The following is a 21,505-nucleotide window of genomic DNA, read 5'->3' as shown; positions in this document are numbered from 1 at the left end:
AACTGTGGTGGAATTTAATCAACACCACTTCAAAATGGCTTTTGCGTCAAATTGACCTGACTGATTCATGGAAAGAATGCGTAAGCTATATATCTATTAGTTTGTATGACACAATAAATGTTGAAGTTGACATTTAAAATGGTTAAGGTAAGGGTATAGACGTCCCAAGGATATGGGATAGCACTGACGCTTCACAATTTCCGCTGGAAGGCTGTTAACAGAGAACGACAGCTACGTAATCCAATAAAAAATGCAGCTTCAAAGCACTGGCCAATTGCTAAACTTGTAGGCGGGTTGTTATCACCTCAATGAGCGGTCGGTCACTGCACGGACAGGTGAGCATGCATGTTATTGTTTTTGTTCGGAAAACTAATTTAATGGAAAAAGAAAAGTATTTAGTGCATGTCTAAAGACAGACATGTTTGTGATATCGGTATTTTCTATTTTTTTGCAGTCCAACAGCCCAAAAACAGCATTGTATTGGTCAGTACTAGCTAGCTAGCTAATATTAGCTAGCTGTTACTTAGTTAGCTAGCTAGCTTTTGCGAGCGGTGTGAGTGAGAAAGTATCAAAACATTTAAATGACAGAAGTTTGATTATATGATTTCAGACCAACTAGGGAAGTATTTATTGCTGTAATATCATGCCCATCATTGCACTGTTACACGCGTTAGCTGATGTTAATGTTTAACTTGTACAGTAGCTTTGCTAGTTAATAGCTAGCTAGGTAACGTTATCAAACATCACTAGCACAGCTAGCTGGCTACTAGCGCTACCTGTCTTAAAGGGACATTACAATCCAAAATAATACGTTTATCAGAAGTGTTCAGATCTCGAAGGTGGTCTTCTGTTGAGATAAGTCCAAATCCCAGGTCATGTTTTGTATATGTGACTATGCCATTCAATTGGTGTTGAAGCATAAAGCTGGACACAACCAATGGTTCCTTTATTTTGCAGTTTATTTGTATTAACCCACATTTTTTGTTAGGTAGTATCTTCTTGCAATGAGTTTTGGAGATTTGGATCCAGGCTACTGTTTTTCACAAATGGACCATACATTAAAGGTAAGAGATTAAAAAATAAAAAATGTGTAGTACAACGTCATTAATCTTCTTGAGGTATGTGTAACTGCTTCAGCAGGTCAAAATGTGTTAACACACAATAATACACAATAAATACTATGTGCAGTGATGTACAGCAGCCTCGGAAAACAACACTGCGGGTTAAGGCTGGGCAAAATGGCCTAAAAATCATGTATTGATTTTATTCAAACTTATGAGCAATTTCACAATAAAAAGTAAATAATATTTTCTCAATAAATAATATAAAAATAATATGCCATTTAGCAGACGCTTTTATCCAAAGCGACTTACGGTCATGCGTGCATACATTTTTTTTTTTTGTGTGTGGGTGGTCCCGGCGATCGAACCCACTACCTTGGCGTTACAAGCGCCGTGCTCTACCAGCTGAGCTACAGAGGACCACAATAAGCTTGGTTGTACAATTTAAAGGTCAAATACACTGCATTTCAAACAGTCAGCAATAATCGAATGAATGCAGGGCTGGTGAAATTATACCTAATAAAAACTGATCAGGCTTTCAAATCTGTCTATGGAAATGCCCTTTATTGTTACAAATTTAACCATAACTATGCATAATGCACATTCATTGCATAATGCACATTCATTAATAATGACTAACTTCTTGTAGCAGGCATTATAGAAGTTGTGTACAGATCTCATAAACAATCTCTCAAGCACAAGCCCATGTGCTAGTGAGTAGCCAGCTAATTGTTATATTTCAAGTTTAGCAACTTGGATCTATTTGCTAGCTAACAAGATGGAACAGTTGAATTGTTATGAACACATCCTTCTGTACGTCTCCAACTGTTTGAACAGCATGCTAGCCAGTCCACTTTGTTCAGATGTTGAAATCAATTGGCCTACCTTATTTCTCAGAATGAGAACGAGTTGCTAATACCTTATATAATTATGTTTTATGCTTATTGCACATTTTATAAAACAGACTAGACAGCTCGTATAACAGTATTTGGCAAAAATGTTGCTAGGGGTTATGTGGTACCGCGTGTGACAAACTGGGCATTAATTTTCCAGAATCAATGTTACTTGATTCTCCTGTTTCAGTAGTGTCTGCTCTGTGTGCAATTTGATGAGTTGAGACATAAAAAGGGTATCGTTAGAAAGGTTACAGTAAAATGTATTTCGGTGTCCATAGGACTGATTCTGTTGGACCAAACCTCAAATGCAAATAGCTAGTTGAAACCGCTTGTCAGAGAGGAAGAAGTGATCTCTCGTCTTTGTTTGAGTGGCAGGGGGAGGGGCTTGGTGTGATTTCAGTAAATGGGAAGGTGCACACAGCACAGAAAGAGTAAAGGAGACAAGACCAAAAAGACAACATGAGAACAAGCGGACAAACGCGCATGATTTTTAAAAAATATTTTTGTATGAAAAACTATATTCTTGCAATACAGGCATTTTGGGAAACATACATTGAAATTAATTGCCCTACTGCGAGTCAGAATGTTGAATAAAATTCAATTTCAACTTACTGGTTTGTCAGGGGGTCGATCCGGTCCCTAACCTCGTCCTAAGGCTATTTAACCTTTATTTAAGCAGGGAGGGGCCCATTGAGACCATGGTCTATTTTGCAAGGGAGCCCTGCAAGACAAGACCAGCAGCAATTGCACAGGGCAAATAAGCCTGAAATAACAATGACTCAAATCCGGCCTGTGTGTGAGTAAACAAATTTAAAGTAATGATTTGATCCTAGCGAATCACAGGACTGCAAGGTGTGGCTCAGAATCAGAAGTACACAAGACTGGGGGAGGTGTTTGGAGGGAGATGATTCCCGAGCATTGGGCGGATTCCCAAGCATTGGTGAACGTGATTCAGGGTGTCCGTGGGTCTTTTTAAAGTTAATGTATGTTATTTAAAGGCCTCAAGTCTTAAATTAATTTATCAAAGGTCTTTAAAAATGTGAGGGAGATGACTAGTGTTTCCGTTATATTTTGCCACTTCTTAATTGTTTCCACCACGGCAAAACATTAAAACATTTTTTAACATGAAATAATACGAGGCGCACTTTCAAGATGTTAGAGCGCTATTCACATGTGTGCCTCTGTGTGTGCACGTCATGTGCGAGTCGGGCCGTTGCCAGAGGGGAAAGAGGAAATAGCAAGGTAGCCTATACAATTTGAAGACAACATTCCCTAGCTGGGATCGAAAATTACAGATTTATTTGGTCAACACTAATGTGCATTAACCTGCTTCCTGCAATGAAAGTATCTGCCCTGTCCCTGTTTCGCTGCTGACTCTCACGCCCTCTCCCCCTTAACACACAGAGTGAAGGGAGAGATGCATTCTGATAAGCAGAAGCACAGGCTGACAGTTGATCAACATTTTGAAATGTAATTGCGGGAAACAGTTCTCAACTGACAATAGAGGAAATAACCAATTTACAAACAGAGTATGTAATTGAGATGATGCGGAACAAAGCAGAGCGTGCCATTTGTGGTGATTACCTATATAGGCCTACCAATGGAAAGTTTTTGTAGGAAATACAATGTACTGTTAGATCAATTGTATGGCTATTTAGCAACAATATCATATTTAGAGATAGCAATCTAGCTTATGTATTTTGAGTTCCCACCTCATGTGGTAAACAGCCTAGGTCAATATGCACAAAAACATGCAGGCAAATGAATCTCTAAAGAGCCAAAACGATATCTGATTATTCTGGATCCTATTTTGACATGTTGCACATCAAAATACACTGCTCCAAAAAATAAAGGGAACACTAAAAAAACACATCCTAGATCTGAATGAATGAAATAATCTTATTAAATACTTTTTTCTTTACATAGTTGAATGTGCTGACAACAAAATCACACAATTATCAATGGAAATCAAATTTATCAACCCATGGAGGTCTGGATTTGGAGTCACACTCAAAATTAAAGTGGAAAACCACACTACAGGCTGATCCAACTTTGATGTAATGTCCTTAAAACAAGTCAAAATGAGGCTCAGTAGTGTGTGTGGCCTCCACGTGCCTGTATGACCTCCCTACAACGCCTGGGCATGCTCCTGATGAGGTGGCGGATGGTCTCCTGAGGGATCTCCTCCCAGACCTGGACTAAAGCATCCGCCAACTCCTGGACAGTCTGTGGTGCAACGTGGCGTTGGTGGATGGAGCGAGACATGATGTCCCAGATGTGCTCAATTGGATTCAGGTCTGGGGAACGGGCGGGCCAGTCCATAGCATCAATGCCTTCCTCTTGCAGGAACTGCTGACACACTCCAGCCACATGAGGTCTAGCATTGCCTTGCATTAGGAGGAACCCAGGGCCAACCGCACCAGCATATGGTCTCACAAGGGGTCTGAGGATCTCATCTCGGTACCTAATGGCAGTCAGGCTACCTCTGGCGAGCACATGGAGTGCTGTGCGGCCCCCAAAGAAATGCCACCCCACACCATGACTGACCCACCGCCAAACCGGTCATGCTGGAGGATGTTGCAGGCAGCAGAACGTTCTCCACGGCGTCTCCAGACTCTGTCACGTCTGTCACATGTGCTCAGTGTGAACCTGCTTTCATCTGTGAAGAGCACAGGGCACCAGTGGCAAATTTGCCAATCTTGGTGTTCTCTGGCAAATGCCAAACGTCCTGCACGGTGTTGGGCTGTAAGCACAACCCCCACCTGTGGACGTCGGGCCCTCATACCACCCTCATGGAGTCTGTTTCTGACCGTTTTAGCAGACACATGCACATTTGTGGCCTGCTGGAGGTCATTTTGCAGGGCTCTGGCAGTGCTCCTCCTGCTCCTCCTTGCACAAAGGCGGAGGTAGCGGTCCTGCTGCTGGGTTGTTGCCCTCCTACGGCCTCCTCCACGTCTCCTGATGTACTGGCCTGTCTCCTGGTAGCACCTCCATGCTCTGGACACTACGCTGACAGACACAGCAAACCTTCTTGCCACAGCTCGCATTGATGTGCCATCCTGGATGAGCTGCACTACCTGAGCCACTTGTGTGGGTTGTAGACTCCGTCTCATGCTACCACTAGAGTGAAAGCACCGCCAGCATTCAAAAGTGACCAAAACATCAGCCAGGAAGCATAGGAACTGAGAAGTGGTCTGTGGTCACCACCTGCAGAACCACTCCTTTATTGGGGGTGTCTTACTAATTGCCTATAATTTCCACCTGTTGTCTATTCCATTTGCACAACAGCATGTGACATTTATTGTCAATCAGTGTTGCTTCCTAAGTGGACAGTTTGATTTCACAGAAGTGTGATTGACTTGGAGTTACATTGTGTTGTTTAAGTGTTCCCCTAATTTTTTTGAGCAGTGTATATCCATCATGCATTCCCTGAACTAATAGATGAAATAGCTAGTGCCTTCAGAAACTATTCATACCCTTTGACTTATTCCCCATTGTTGTGTTACAGCCTAAATTAAAAATTAATTTCTCACCTACAGTGCATTCAGTAAGTATTCAGACCCCTTGACTTTTTCCACATTTTGTTACGTTACGGCCTTATTCTAAAATTGATTAAATTGTCTTTTTTCCTCATCAATCTACACACAATACCCCATAATGACAAAGCAAAAACAGGTATTTAGAAATTGGCAAATTTACTACAAATAAAACAGAAATAACACATTTACATAAGTATTCAGACCCTTTAATCAGTACTTTGTTGAAGGACCTTTGGCAGCGAATACAGCCTTGAGTCTTCTTGGGTGTGACGCTACAAGCTTGGCACACCTGTATTTGGGGAGTTTCTCTCAGTCTTCTCTGCAGATCCTCTCAAGCACTGTCAGGTTGGATGGGGAGCATCGCTGCACAGCTATTTTCAAGTCTCTCCAGAAATGTTATCGGGTTCAAGTCTGGGCTCTGGCTGGGCCACTCAAGGACATTCAGAGACTTGTCCCGAAGCCACTCCTGTGTTGTCTTGGCTGTGTGCTTAGGGTCGTTGTCCTGTTGGAAGGTGAACCTTCGCCCCAGTCTGAGGTCCTGACCGCTCTGGAGCAGGTTTTCATCAAGGATCTCTTTGTACTTTGCTCTGTTCATCTTTCACTCGATCCTGACTAGTCTCCCAGTCCCTGCCGCTGAAAAACATCCCCACATCATGATGCTGCCGCCACCATATTTCACCGTAGGGATGGTGGCAGGTTTCCTCCAGACATGGCGCTTGGCATTCAGGCCAAAGAGTTCACTCTTGGTTTCATCAGACCGGAGAATCTTGTTTCTCATGGTCTGAGAGTCTTTTAGGTGCCTTTTAGCAAACTCCAAGCAGGCTGTCATCTGCCTTTTACTGAGGAGTGGCTTCCGTCTGGCCACTGTACCATAAAGGCCTGATTGGTGGAGTGCTGCAGAGATGTTTGTCCTTCTGGAAGGTTCTCCCATTGCCACAGATGAACTTTGGAGGTCTGTCAGAGTGACCATTGGTTTCTTGGTCTCCTCCCTGACCAAGGCCCTTCTCCACTGATTGGTCAGTTTGGCCGGGCGGCCAGCTCTAGGAAGAGTCATGGTGGTTCCAAACTTCTTCCATTTAAGAATGATGAAGGCTACTGTGTTCTTGGGGACCTTCAATGCTGCAGACATTTTTTGGTAACCTTCCCCAGATCTGTGCATCGACACAATCCTCTCTCGGAGCTCTACAGACAATTCTTTCGACCTCATGGCTTGGTTTTTTCTCTGACAACTGTGGGACCTTATATAGACAGGTGTGTGCCTTTCCAAATCATGTCCAATCAATTGAATTTACCACAGGTGGACTCCAATGAAGTTGTAGAAACATCAAGGATGATCAATGGAAACAGGATGCACCTGAGCACAATTTCGAGTCTCATAGCAAAGGGTCTGAATTCTTATGTAAATAAGGTATTTCCGTTTATTTTTAATACAGTTGCATTGCAAAAATGTCTAAACCGGTTTTCACTTTGTCATTATGGGGTACTGTGTGTAGATGAGGAAAATTTTGATTTGAATACATTTTAGAATAAGGCTGTAACGTAACAAAATGTGGAAAAAGTCAAGGGGTCTGAATACTTTCTGAATGCGCTGTATGTAGACACGGTACCCCATAATGTGAAAATGAAATACAGAAATGTCATGGTAGAATCACCTTTGGTAGTGATTACAGCTGTGAGTCTTTCTGGGTAAGTCTAAGAGCATTCCACTCCTGGATTGTACAATATTTGCACATCATTCTTTTTTAAATTCTTCAAGCTCTGTCAAGTTTGTTGTTGATCATTGCTAGACTGCCATTTTCAAGTCTTGCCATAGATTTTCATGCCGATTTTAAGTCAAAACTGTAACTAGGCCACTCCGGAACATTCAATGTCGTCTTCGTAAGCAACTCCAGTGTATATTTGGCCTTGTGTTTTAGATAATTGTCCTGCTGAAAGGTGAATTCATCTCCCAGTGTCTGTTGGAAACCAGACTGAACCAGCATTTCCTCTAGGATTTTGCCTGTGCTTAGCTCTATTCCATTTATTTTTATCCTAAAAAAAACTCCCTAGTCCTTTCCAATGACTAGTTTAGCCATAACATGATGCAGCCACCACCAGGCTTGAAAATTAAGTGGTACTCAGTGATGTGCTGTGTTGGATTTGCCCCAAACATAACGCTTTGTATTCAGGACATAAAGTTAATTAATAAAATTACTTTAGTCCCTTATTGCAAACAGGATGCATGTTTTGGAATATATTTTGTTCTGTACAGGCTTCCTTCTTTTCACTCTGTCATGTATGTTAGTTTTGTGGAGTAACTACAATGTTGTTGATCCATCCTCAGTTTTCTCCTATCATAGCCATTAAACTAACTGTTTTGAAGTCACCATTGGCCTCATGGTGAAATCCCTGAGCGGTTTCCTTCCTCTCCGGCAACTGCGTTAGGAAGGACGCCAGTATCTTTGTAGTGACTGGGTGTATTGATACACCATCCAAAATGTCAATAAGAACTTCACCATGCTCAAAGGGATATTCAATGTCTGCATTTCTTTTTTTTTTACCCATCTACCAATAAGTGCCCTTCTTTGCGAGGCTTCGGAAAACCTCCTTGGTCTTTGTGGTTGATTCTGTGTTTGAAATTCACTGCTCGATTGAGGGACCTTACTGATAATTGTATGTGTTGGGTACAGAGATGAGGTAGTACTTTAAAAATCATGTTAACACTTATTGCACACAGAGTGAGTCCATGCAACTTATTATGTGACTTGTTAAGCACATTTTTACTCCTGAACTTATTTAGGCTTGCCATAACAAAGGGGTTGAATACCTAATACTCAAGACATTTCAGCTTTTAATTTAATGAATTTGTAAACATTTCTAAAAACATAATTCCACGTTTACATTATGGGATATTATATGAGATCAGTGACACAATCTCAATTTAATCCATTTTAAATTCAGGCTGTAACAACAAAATGTGGAAAGAGTCAAGGGGTGTGAATACTTTCTGAAGGCATTAACTTCTTTCATGTCTTACTTGGCACTGGAAAAAGTTGGTGTAGAGCCCTCCTGCTTAGCTACCTTGCTTGAAAGTATAGCCATTTGATACCTGATTCACTGAGTGATTATTTTCTTAAGACTTTTTGGTTGTAGTCTGTTATAGCATAATACCTCCAAGAGAGCTACTGAGTGTGTAGACTTTTGTTCCAGCCCCACTAACACCAGATTCTACAAATAAACTGCTCAACAGGACCTTGTTAAGCTGACTCAGGTGTGTTTGAGCAGTGCTGGATCAAAAGCCTGCACATCCAGTGGACTAGCTATCCAGATGGAGCGTTGACCACGTGTTTTTAAACGGTAACAGTGCTGTATATCTGACTAAGGCATTTTTTCACTGTGGAATTGTTATGGTATTGAGTATCATTAGCTGGTATTGGTATCGAATCGAAGGCAAAATTCTGGACACTTAGTTTGTGATCTAGCTAATGATTAGCCCATTACGGTTGCCAGAAGATACCGACTCTACCGTTACGCTTGTTTACACTGAGCTGCACTGGGGTCAGAACGCAATCATGGTTACATTAAGACACGGTGGAGCCGGCGTGAGATGTGGGTCGGAAAATGTACCTCAATGCAGGGATGGGATATGCCACTGTACTCAATTTTTATCCACATTGCTCCATCGAAGATTGAAATACTTATTTTTCCCGGAAAACGGCCATTTTCGTCTTCATGTTAGCTAGCGGTAGCCACAGCAGCCATTATGGTAAAACTATTCAACTATTCAATTGCGTTCCAAGTGGCATTAAAAAGGTCTTGCAAAGTCTTAAATTCAACTTCATGGAATCTGCAGATACCCTGTGATTAATTGGTCCCTGTTCAGGTTGAAATATCGTACAAAGTATTCACTGGAAAGTTTTAGAAAAGACCCCACATACCAGAACGGTCGGCCGAGCGCAGTAGGCAGACGTTCCATCGCTTGCTGTTACCACAGTGTGTTATAGAAACCACATGTGCAGTGGTGGCTGTTTTCGCTGAGTCAGCATGTAAAATCTTTGGGAAATGTTAGCCAATATTCTGGTACTAAGCGCTCTGTTGCATTCGGCTGTCCATCGTTCAGTCTTGCGTGACTTTACACCAACTTTTCCTAAATGTGGGTCTCCAGAGCAGGTTCATTTTGTCATCACTTCACCACACCGCAAACTAAAAGTCCCCCGCAAGACTCTTCATTATGCCTGCTTGCGCACACTTGTAGGACTTTTATTTTGACATGCAATTAAAGGGATAGTTCACCGAAATTATTAAATGACACATTGGTTTGCTTACCCTGTAAGCAGTCTATGGACAAGATATGACCACAATCCATGCTTTGGTTTTGTTTACCTGGCCACTGTTTCAAATGCTAACTTTTATGCATTTGTGGCACAAATACAATGCAAGTCAATGGTTCCTTTTATTAGCATTTTTACACTTCATGTCCAAATCACCCTAACTTGTTTAAAATAGATTTTGTAACTCAATGAAGTTACTTACAGATGTTTAAGAAACAAACCTGGAGAGACCTATATTTTAGAAAAGTCTGTGTAATAATACTTTGCTGTAAGTGGAACATTGTGTCAAATGTCTAGCTGAACAGGGACCAACCCACTGACGAACCTGGGGTGTATTCATTAAGTGTATTCCTTAAGTCTTGCAAAGGAACCGTTTACCGTTTTAAGAACCAAACACAAGCAAACGAAACGGGGAGGGACCTACCTGAATTTGTCCAATAGAAACTTGATTTTGTTGCAAAATGTTTGGCGTAATGAATACACCCCATGTGTGCGTTTAGTTTGTGTCAATGTTTGCTATGTTGTGTGATGGTTTGTACTGAACGACACATTTCCCCAAAACGGTGTGCACTGTTCTTCAACAGCCTTTGAGGTATGTTTGCTCCTGTTTGGTGGGTGTGGCCTGATCAATATGGGTGTGATAATTTTGGAATTGCAAGACTTGTGCAGCACACATACAGTAATTGCCCGCTAGGCAACCATAATTCAATTTTTTAACTGGTCGTACAGTACCGTTTCTGTTGAATTCAACATTGCACACTGTTCTGTCATACTGAACACACCCCAGGAGAGTGACAGAGCTGGTACACTGGGAGCGTAGCGTTTGAGTAACCAAAGCGGAAGCAACTGCACTCATTCGTTTTGCTTCGCCCAGTTCCCTGGGTGGGCGGAGTTTGTATATCTTATAAACTACATGTCAAACTCATTCTACAGAGGGCCGAATGTCTGCTGTTTTTCGCTCCACTCTTGATTGATGAATTAAGGTCACTAATTAGTAAGGAACTCCCCTCACCTCGTTTTCTAGGTCTTAATTGAAAGGAAAAAACGAAAACCCACAGCCATTCTGCCCTCCGTGGAATGAGTTTGACACTTCTGTGTTAAACCATTCCATTGGTCCTAAAATGAAATCTCCACCCACCAGGGGCGCAAAATGAGCGCACCCATTATATGGCTTCACACTTTCACTCACACTCTGCCAATGTAGCAGCCATTTCCAGTGCAACTTTAGACAGGATTAAGGAGGATGTATACAGCTGTGGTGCACTTGGATCTAGCAGCATATTGCTGTGTATATTATAATAATAATAATAATATGCCATTTAGCAGACGTTTTTATCCAAAGCAACTTAGTCATGTGTGCATACATTTTTACGTATGGGTGGTCCCGGGGATCGAACCCACTACCCTGGCGTTACAAGCGCCATGCTCTACCAATTGAGCTACAGAGGACCACAGTCCATTGTGTGTATTGGTACATCAGCTGTATGCAGGGGTGCACATAACTGGTACGCAGGTACGCAAGCGCGACAAAAATCAGGAATGCGTAATGCCACTTGTGTTACTACGTGCCTTTGCGTACTTGACCGATCTTCTCATCTAACCTTACACATGACATGTTGCTTGTCAACTACTGTCAGGGATGTCCAAAAAGCAACAGACATTAAGCAGCTTCTTTGGCGTTTCGCCACCTACAAAGAAACGCCAACTGGAGCCAGAGCTGAAGAAAATACTTTTTTTTCGGAAAAGTGGCTCCAAGATATGCAGTGGCTTGAAGCTAACGATGAGCGCACTAAAATGTGGTGCAAGATTTGCCGCTCAAATCCACATCTAGCAGACAAAACAGGTGCATTTTATAAAGGCTCAAAGAATTTCAACTATCCTTTATTTGACAAACATGAAAAGAGCAAGGAGCACACGAATGTGGCGCAAGCCATTGCTAAGCTAGCCGAGAATAAATGTCCAGTCGCCCACTTGCCAGATGGCGAGACAAGCTGAATGAAGAACAGCGGCAAGCTCTGTTTAATATTTTTCTCCTCGCCTTCCATAAAGCTAAACACGCACGTCCCATGTCTTCCTATTCTGAGAATGTTCCTTTACTGAAGCGGCTAGGAGTAAATGTCGGAGGTGCATATCATTCACGTGAAGGGGGTACACGGATCATGCAGAGCATCGCTCACACCATCAGCGGGGAGTTACGAGCCAAGTTGCAGTCTGCTGAATTTTGGGGGCTGCTTTTTGATGGATCTGAGGACATCACAAAAACTGAGCAGGAAATCGTTTACATTGTGTATGTGTCCAGCAACGGAGAGTTTACTTCGGACTTTATTGGACTGATTTTAATTTGGTGCTGACCGAACCGCGCAGGCCATAACAGACGGACTTGTGAGACTTTTCCAGGACACAGGCTTGGATGACTGGACAACAAAGTTGGTCGCTGTGTGCACAGACGGGGCTGCTGTAGGTATCTACAACGGCGTTGTGCCAAAACTCCGGCAACTTGTTGCGGTTGGAGACTCCCTTGTGCACATTCTGTGCACCGCACACACACTGGAGAATTGCGCGAAATCAGCTGATCGCAACGTTCCTTACTGTGAGACATTTAATCGCTCTGTGGTCAAGCTGCTGCAGTTTTATTTACAAAAAGGTGGAGCAAAAAAAACTGCTGCACTGAATAAGCTATGTGAAGAAAATGGGATCTCCTTTGTGAAACTGGATAAGTTTCATAATGTCAGATGGTCTGCATCGAGGCATGAAACACTGTTAAAAATATCAAGACTATTGCCAGCCATTAAAATGCAACTGGTTACGAGTGATAACAGTGACTTGCAGCATATCTGCACAGAGTGTTTTCAGTGCTGACCATTGGAGAATGTAAGGATGAACTCATGGTGGCCATTGGACAGTTCACACTTCTGCTTGATGGTGAAAGCCACAGGGCACACACTGTTTCCAATGCTGATGCTGACAGAGACAAGACACACTTACTCAGGGGGTTAATTGAAGAGTTTGAAATCAGATATGACTCCCTCAAGTCATGTGATCATTTCTTAGTATTTGATCCTTCAACATGGCCTCAGGAAATGCAAGACCTCCACAGTTTTGGAAACACAACCGTTTGCACCATTCTCAAGAAATATGAGGCCACCTTGCAACTTGACAAAGATACCACTGTGACAGAATGGATGCGCTTAAAGCAGGCAGGAAAACGCCTGGGAGCCTCTTCTGTGTATGACTTGGTCCAAATAGTAAATACAAGTAACCCAGATGCTTACTCCAACATCAACAAGGTGGTTAAGCTGTCTCTTACACTGCCTTTAAGCAGTGCAGCTTGAGAGGGGATTTTCACATCTCAACATAATAAAAACCAAGTACAGATCTCGTCTGTCACATGCTCGTCTCTCAGCCCTGATGCACATTCACCTGTCAAAGCAGACCACAGAGACATTTGACCCAAAGCCTGCTGTTGACCTGTGGATGGAGACAGCTAATCGGAGGCTCAACCAAGGACAGGGAGGTACATCTGCAGCATCTTCATCATCTACAATGCAGGAAGCTGAAGCAGAGGACAGTGGGGGCGACACTGAAGAGGACAGTGGTGGCGGCACTGAGGAGGACAGTGAGGAAGACTGCATTTATTAAGACCACGCTACATATGGGGTGAGTACCAGACACCATCTGCTGGTACTCACCTGAGTAACTCACTGAAAAAGTTATGTGCACCCCTGGCTGTATGAATAACCTAGCACTAGTACAACTAGGTCATACCTTTACTCCAATGTTTGTCTCATGATAGAAAATAATTTAGGTAAAGGTAGTTCTCGTGGTATGCCATTCATTGAGCACTACAGATATATTATAAATAATTCAAGTACAATTTTGATACAGTGTCAGGGGAGGCATTTGCCCTTTTGTTCAGGTTTTTGTTTGTGGCCCACTTTGATATGCACATACAGGGTAAGGCTTTAAAAAGCTCCCTCTTGTGGCACTTTTGGGCATTTTCATGTAGTCTCTTGTCCGCCCTTCATTCTAGCGGCGAGAATGAGAATTGTCTCCCGCCTACCAGAATTCACACACCACCACGACTTCTGTTTGTCAGACTCAAATCAGAGGGAGAGGAGAAAGCCGCCATTTTCTGAGCGTCTCTCCCTAAAACGAGAAAATAGGCTCTTCTCAAACACCAGAAAAACTGGCCTTCTCAAACACCTTAGGGTGTGGGGAACGGAGTTTGCGACATAGGATTGTTGTAAAATAATTAACAGAAGTATTTTTTGACCAGAAAGGAACATTTTTACACTTACTTGCTATTACTAGTAGCGAGGCGAGCTAGCTAGCTAACTTTAGCGCGTTAACGTTAGTTAGCAAGCAAGGTGTAGCTAGTTGATTCGCCCATTGCTTGGTTCCGGAACGAATCTGGGGCTCTTGAAACGGGGTCTTGAATAAAAAAGGATCGCATTTTTAGAAAAGGGAATGGCTGATTAATCGATTCAAATCGTGTTTTTTGTGGTATCCGTTTACATTTTCCTTCAAAAACTGCGGGGGATTGTTGCCGAAATTCACTCGGATAGTGCGCCTCGTCACGTGGTAGGTTCCTCCTTTTTCTTTGTTAGCTAGCTAACAAGACTGGTTAGTCTTTACTCCGACTAACTTGTCCGGTTTAGCTTTCGAAAAAATTTAACTAATTCAAGTAGACGAAAACACAATGGTTTAGCAATCACACAAATTGTCAAACAAAGCGTGGTTTGCATGTGGCTTATTTTAGAGAACAAATTGCATTGCCAGAATCATGTGCATGCCATGTCTAGAATAGCCATCCATTGTATTTTCTAAATTAAAATATAGGCACTAAGTTACGCTGTGAAATGTCTTGTAGAAATGTTTTAGCTATTGCTTTTCAAACGTTTTGTTTACGTTACAATATAATGTTAACTAGCTAGGCCTCTAAGGTTGTCTGCTTATTGATTTAACGTTAGCCAACATTTGGCTGCACGGTTAGCTAACGTTAACAACGCTGACCTTTTAGAATAAGAGAAATAATAATTTACTATACACGATTTGGTGCGAGCTAGCTAACTAATTTGTTGAAATGAATTACGTTCTTGTCAGTAACTGGTCACGTGAATGTGAAGACAAAAACAATAAACGTAAACATTTGTAGGGGCATTGTCCGAACAAATCCTTTACCAAGGCGTCATGGAAAATAAAGGGAAAATTGCTATTGCGTAAACATTGGCCAATGCATGAATTGCAAGCTGTTTTGATCGTAATAATAATTAGATTGACCTTTTTAAACGTCAAGTCTTTGATAGGAACAAGTTTAGTGGATTTGTCAGAGCAGAATAGGCGGTTTAATGTGGATGAATTGCATTGCATCTCCCTCGGAAATACAACATGGCGTTTGTGCGCGCTGACTAGAAACTGCGGTGGAATACTGAGCCCCCCATTCATCTCGCCTGACAGATGATACAGGGAGAAGCAGAACGCCTTTTATCATTGAGGATTCTGGCTGTAGCTAGAATCCCTAGATCGATTGTTTACCGGAATTACATTTACATTTTAGTCATTTAGCAGACGCTCTTATCCAGAGCGACTTACAGTTAGTGAGTGCATTATTTTTATTTTTTTACATACCAATCCAATAATAAACGGCCCCCTTAAGAAAATCTGCATTACCCATGCACACTGATTGCACCACTAGCAGGGCTGTACCTTGTGAACATTATCATTATCTAGTAGCCTAAATATGATTTGGGAAATGTGGATACTTGTGTGTCTGAGAATTCCACACAGGAAGTCAGGATGACATCATGCGATTTGGGCTATTACTGGGGCTAAATCCACCTGCTTACACCTCCAAACCCTGCTGCATCTGACTTAGTAGGGCAGTAGGGTTTGAATAATTTGCATTGGCTGCTTTGCTCTCCCTCCTTATCCAACTATACTTGAATTCAATGGGCACAGATAATTCTTTGAGGAGGAGCCTAGGGAGTACTCCTAAATGACGAAGGCCAACTTGTTCACACAAGCACAGGTGTAGTTAGTCATAGGATTTATTAGCCTGAGGTTCAGCTAGGCTAGTTTCTTGCTGTTGACCACATTGTTTGCCATAATTTCCTACATGTTAACCATGTAGGCTAGTCAAGCAAGGTCAATCACAAAGAAATAGGCTCTCATCTCATAAACCTACTTGCCTGGATTTTTATTACATCACAATGTAGTCTAGTGGGCTGGATATTCTTAATTTTGACTCTGCCTCAACTATCAATTGACTAGTGGTCATTTTAGAATTAATTTTTTTAATACAGATGAAAATGTTTATTATTTGTTTAACCCTGTTTTCACGCAACATCATACTTATTGCCCTGACTATGGTTTATTAGGTCTTAGGCAGTATGTCAACTAAATGACTTGTCTGCTAGGCTTATTGACGCAAAGGTTGCTATTTAACATGCAATTAGAGGATGCTTGCGTTTTTATAAATGTAATAAGCCAATTTAAAGAAGATACCATACTGCCTGTTTTCTCAACTTCTCTAAGTCATTTTTTAAAATCGTATATAATTTGTGTTGGATTTATCAAGTCCGAGTAAATTGTGTTAATCATTGGAGCATTTTAAGGATTTATTAGCCTACTATTGTGATTACTTGAGGCAGGCCTGTTGGTTGCCGACCAGGATTGGGTGGGTCTCCTGTCTATCTCATACCTTTACTGTGTGGTACTAGTGTCTGACCTTGTCTCTTCTTGTCCACTCAGGCTGTCCTCTGGCAGGGCAGTAAGCGGGTGGTGTGGAGCAGGCCGCGGAGTCAGTCTCTCTGCACTGCATGGCTGCGATGGCGCCCGCTCTCACCGACGCTCCAGCTGAAGCTCACCACATCCGCTTCAAACTGGCTGCCCAGTCCTCCAGTCTCTCCCCGGGCAGCGCAGAGAATGGCAACACCAGCAACATCCTCATCCACAACAGCAGCGGCACCGGCAAATGCAAGGTTTCCGCCGCCGACGAAAACTCCCACGACTTTTGCAGTGGGAACCAGGAGCAGCCTACCCAGCAGCATCAGCAGTCCCCGGCCTCAACACTGGGCAAGCTCCAGCCGCTGGTGGCTTCCTACCTGTGCTCCGATGTGACCCCCGTCCCCTCCACCAAGGAGTCCATTAAACTGCAAGGTGTCCTCATCAAGCAGTCTGTGCTGAAGAGTCACGGCATCCTGCCTAGCTCGCTGTTCAACGGCGGGGGCGACTTCCTGCTGAGTAAGCGGCAGACTTTGGAGCTGTCCGGAGGCCAGCTGAAGAGCCTCATGAGCAGCGGCGGCCAAGCCGTAGCGGCCATCAATGGCCTAGCCAAGAAGCTGGCCATGTCAAGCGCAGCGGGCTCCGTGGTGGCGGTGAACAGGAGCAAACCCTCTCAGCCCCTGACGCCTCCACTAGACTCCAAGGCCTTCACGGGTGCCATCTTAAAGGGAACAGTCAACCAAAAGCATTCCCTGGGGGTTTCTCACAGCGCAGGAGGAAACGGCCTCCAGCAGCAACCAGCTCACTTTGCGGCGCCTGACACACCCTCAAATCAGCTGGACACACCCTCAAATCAGCTGATTCTGCCCATGACTGACTGGGAGAGGGCAGGCAGAAGCCAGCAGGGATCCCCAGTCTGCTCCCCGGCACCCTACTCCCAGTCCCCCTCCTCCTCCACCCTCTGCAGCCTGGACGCCCAGGTGAAGGAGCGCACCCTGCTCAACCGCAGCCGCCAGGGTGAGATCGAGGGCCGGATGCGGCGGCTACGCAAGCGGCTGCAGGTGGTGCAGGCCAAGCAGGTGGAGCGCCACGTTAAGCAGCAGCTGGGGGGCTTCCTGGACTCATCCCTCAGCATGCTGCCTCCTGCCACCACAACGCGTAAGGGGGACACCACCGCCACATGGCGCCCGGGCCGGCACACCTTGGGCGTCAGGGACAGCCTGGGCAGGTTCTTGAAGAGCGGCTCCATCCCCACAGAGTTGGAGCGCCTCTACCTCAGCGGCACGGCCAACCTGCACGTGGCCGAGAGCAACTTCGACTCGGACGTGACTGAGAGCAGCTCGGGAGGGGACACCGACCTGGAGGAGGAGGTGCTGACCAGAGTGGACATTGAGCAGCGGCACATCAAAATGTAAGTACCACAGGACGCACTGCTGTGACAGGAGAACCCCCAAGTGACGTTCCATCATATAAAGGTTTAGACTGAAGTGATGAGTGTTCATGTGCCAAGCTAAAGGCCATATGGGTCTTTGAGCTTTTCGTTAACCAAATGATGTAATCTTCTTGATGCTTGTTGCCTGGCAGAAGGGGACAGTGGGACTATCATAGATGGGAGGTGAGATGACGTTCCCCTAAATATTCTATCTCATGAGAATGGAATCTTAATCTACAGGGTACAAAGGGTCCCCAGCTGTCACCTAGAACGCTGTGCTCTGTGCAGATGAACTCAAAATTCTATTTGGGCTAATAGGTGCTAATGGCAATTAGAGATGCCCCATCTCCCTGAATGGAAGGGTCAAACTCCAGGAAGGGGGCGATACGCCAGTCAATTGGAAGAGCTTGTGTTGTAGTGTGGGTGTGATGCTGTAGTTACTGGAGAGACTATTCAATCCCCATCCACAGTGGTGTACTGCCACAACCAAGGCTAGAGCTGAATGTACTGTTTATATGCAGAGAGAGAACATGTTTTGATTGAGATAAAACCAAGGAGGAAATGTGAGTTATTCATCATGCAAAGGGCATCATTTTCACATTTCCACATTCTCTCCTCTTGGGTTTTCCTCTCGAGGCGTAAGCCGGAGTGCCTCATTTTTACATAATGTTTTTGAAAGTGAAAATAGACTGCCAGGTGGGTCAGCGGCATTAATGGACTTGGTGACCTGTTTGGTAGATGATTAACAAAGCGGAGAACTGATTTTACAGCCCCTTCCTGTTGCTTTTGGACTTTTGGCCTAAATATCTGTGTATCCATACAGAGAGAAGCCTACGTTACTGGCACAAGCATAATGATTGACATGGCTGGTTCTTTGTCTGGGTGGGAAAAGGGTGATATGCAGACTTCACTACATGATAAATGGTTCTACTTGAACTGTTGGTAACTCCATTTTATAGCAAATTAATTAGATTTTTATCCTAAAGTGTTTTCAGTTTGGGTAGAGCTTTGTTGTACCTGGGATGCGAAGTAGACTAGCTTAGTGGTGTTGGGCGATATTACGATAGCATGGTGACGTCGTTGTGATGTGACAGACGATGGTTCAGCCCCTTTCAAACTCAACTCTGGACATCAAAGCCATTTCCACTGCATAAAAAAAAATAGTTCCCCTCTAATCAAGGACTAATTTAGACCTGGGACACCAGGTGGGTGCAATTATCAGGTAGAGCAGAAAACTAGCAGGCTCCGGACCAACGTAGGGTCTATACTGGCGCTGCACAGTAAAGAGCATAGTCAATTACCCATCCTCCTCCTAGGCCTATCATAAAAGCTTTAAGACAAGTTGAAGTTATGAACAGTAGCTTCTTTACTAAATATTCTAACCTAAGGTGTTGAATGAAGGTCTATAGCCTACGCCTAGGAATAGGCAATCACAGCTTTATGAGAGATAGAACAAACAATGTTATTTATTTACTGTTTTATAAAGCAATTATTCAGTTCTGAAGACTAGAATGCTTCTATCCAGGCGATGATGTATAACCTAACTCACTACGTTAAGACATCCCGTTCCTCATCAGACTGTCACTGCTCCATCATGTGCGCCACACGTACACAAACCTGCTCCTTCACCAGAAATGAATATTAGAAAATATTTGCCTGCATTTAGCCTCTGCCCAGGCTTTCAACAACATTATCATGATTTGATTTCGCATTATAGCAGGAAGTGTTTTTTGCAAAACATTTTGGGGGTTGGCCAATAGGGGGCGATATGATCGTATATCACAATGCTTTATGGATACATAATCACGATAGGACAAAAGTTGACATCTCCCAAACAAATAGCCTAAGACTTTTCTACAGGGTGAGGGTTCAGTGGTGTTTTTTGTTTCAGGATGAAGGACCTATAGCCTAACCCCGACCCAAATGTATTTGATTCACTGCTTGACTGTTGCTCTTTCTGCATATATTTTTGTCTGCTCCTAGGGCTGGGCGATATGGCCAAAATATAATTTCACAGTATTAAAAATTGTTTTTACTGTATTTTATGTTTTTGAATAAAAGTTATAAATTTGCTTTGAGTAGTGCGTGACCCTAGGGTGGCAACACATACATTCTTAGTGATTTTCAATGGTTCATTCTCCATCGTGATTGTTTTATACTGTTCAATTCAACCAAAAATATTTTTCTGTGTTTTTCATAGATTTTTCAGTTTCCTGCACTCATTTGAGATCATTTCCACATTGCCACATAGGGCTGCATTATATGGGCAAACAATCTAGGCCTTATTTTTAACCAAATGTTGCAATTGCAATTTGACTTGCAATTTAGAGCAAAACACTTGTGTGATCTGTTGGAATCATGGAAATAGAATGATTATTCTAATTCTGTAGGTAGAATAATAGTGGGCACTTAATACAGTGTTTGACATGCCAGGGAGGAGTTATTGTGACAGGGTAGGAACCAACGTGTTGATAAGTGTTTCCTAGGGGACCCTATAATCTTTGGCGACATTGAATGTTTTCTCTTAGCTACTTCATGTAGCTAACATTTTCATGCTTCACGTATTCCTCTTTGATGTAGAAGATACTGTTGCACAAACAACATGCTGATTTAGGTCTACACCATCACTGGTATAATCAGGCTGTATACAGTGGGGGAAAAAAGTATTTAGTCAGCCACCAATTGTGCAAGTTCTCCCGCTTAAAAAGATGAGAGAGGCCTGTAATTTTCATCATAGGTACATGTCAACTATGACAGACAAAATGAGAAAAGAAAATCACATTGTAGGATTTTTTATGAATTTATTTGCAAATTATGGTGGAAAATAAGTATTTGGTCAATAACAAAAGTTTCTCAATACTTTGTTATATACCCCTTGTTGGCAATGACACAGGTCAAACGTTTTCTGTAAGTCTTCACAAGGTTTTCACACACTGTTGCTGGTATTTTGGCCCATTCCTCCATGCAGATCTCCTCTAGAGCAGTGATGTTTTGGGGCTGTCGCTGGGCAACACGGACTTTCAACTCCCTCCAAAGATTTTCTATGGGGTTGAGATCTGGAGACTGGCTAGGCCACTCCAGGACCTTGAAATGCTTCTTACGAAGCCACTCCTTCGTTGCCCGGGAGGTGTGTTTGGGATCATTGTCATGCTAAAAGACCCAGCTACGTTTCATCTTCAATGCCCTTGCTGATGGAAGGAGGTTTTCACTCAAAATCTCACGATACATGGCCCCATTCATTCTTTCCTTTACACGGATCAGTCGTCCTGGTCCCTTTGCAGAAAAACAGCCCCAAAGCATGAAGTTTCCACCCCCATGCTTCACAGTAGGTATGGTGTTCTTTGGATGCAACTCAGCATTCTTTGTCCTCCAAACACGATGAATAGAGTTTTTACCAAAAAGTTATATTTTGGTTTCATCTGACCATATGACATTCTCCCAATCCTCTTCTGGATCATCCAAATGCACTCTAGCAAACTTCAGACGGGCCTGGACATGTACTGGCTTAAGCAGGGGGACACGTCTGGCAATGCAGGATTTGAGT

General features: G+C 43.2%; 1 protein-coding gene across 4 annotated transcripts in view; it reads left to right on the top strand.

Moving 5' to 3' along the window:
• The first annotated feature begins 310 nt into the window (after positions 1–310).
• Positions 311–21,505, top strand: part of kansl1a (KAT8 regulatory NSL complex subunit 1a) — a 56,321-nt gene continuing 35,126 nt past the window's right edge. Inside the window, exons 1-3 of one of the 4 annotated variants that reach the window (XM_041875262.1) lie at positions 311–335; positions 989–1,064; positions 16,557–17,940. In XM_041875262.1, coding sequence (XP_041731196.1) covers positions 16,625–17,940 — 1,316 coding nt within the window. In that variant the 5' untranslated portion in view covers positions 311–335; positions 989–1,064; positions 16,557–16,624. Of the gene's footprint in view, positions 336–988; positions 1,065–13,890; positions 14,388–16,556; positions 17,941–21,505 lie in introns of those variants that run through there. The other 3 variants (XM_041875312.1, XM_041875363.1, XM_041875216.1) reach the window with 3 other exon arrangements.

Source organism: Coregonus clupeaformis, chromosome 1 (genome assembly GCF_020615455.1).
Source record: "Coregonus clupeaformis isolate EN_2021a chromosome 1, ASM2061545v1, whole genome shotgun sequence".
NCBI classification, from domain to species: Eukaryota; Metazoa; Chordata; class Actinopteri; order Salmoniformes; family Salmonidae; genus Coregonus; species Coregonus clupeaformis.
The sequence above is the reverse complement of the archived record's forward strand: the minus strand, read 5'-3'. Positions and strand labels throughout refer to the sequence as shown.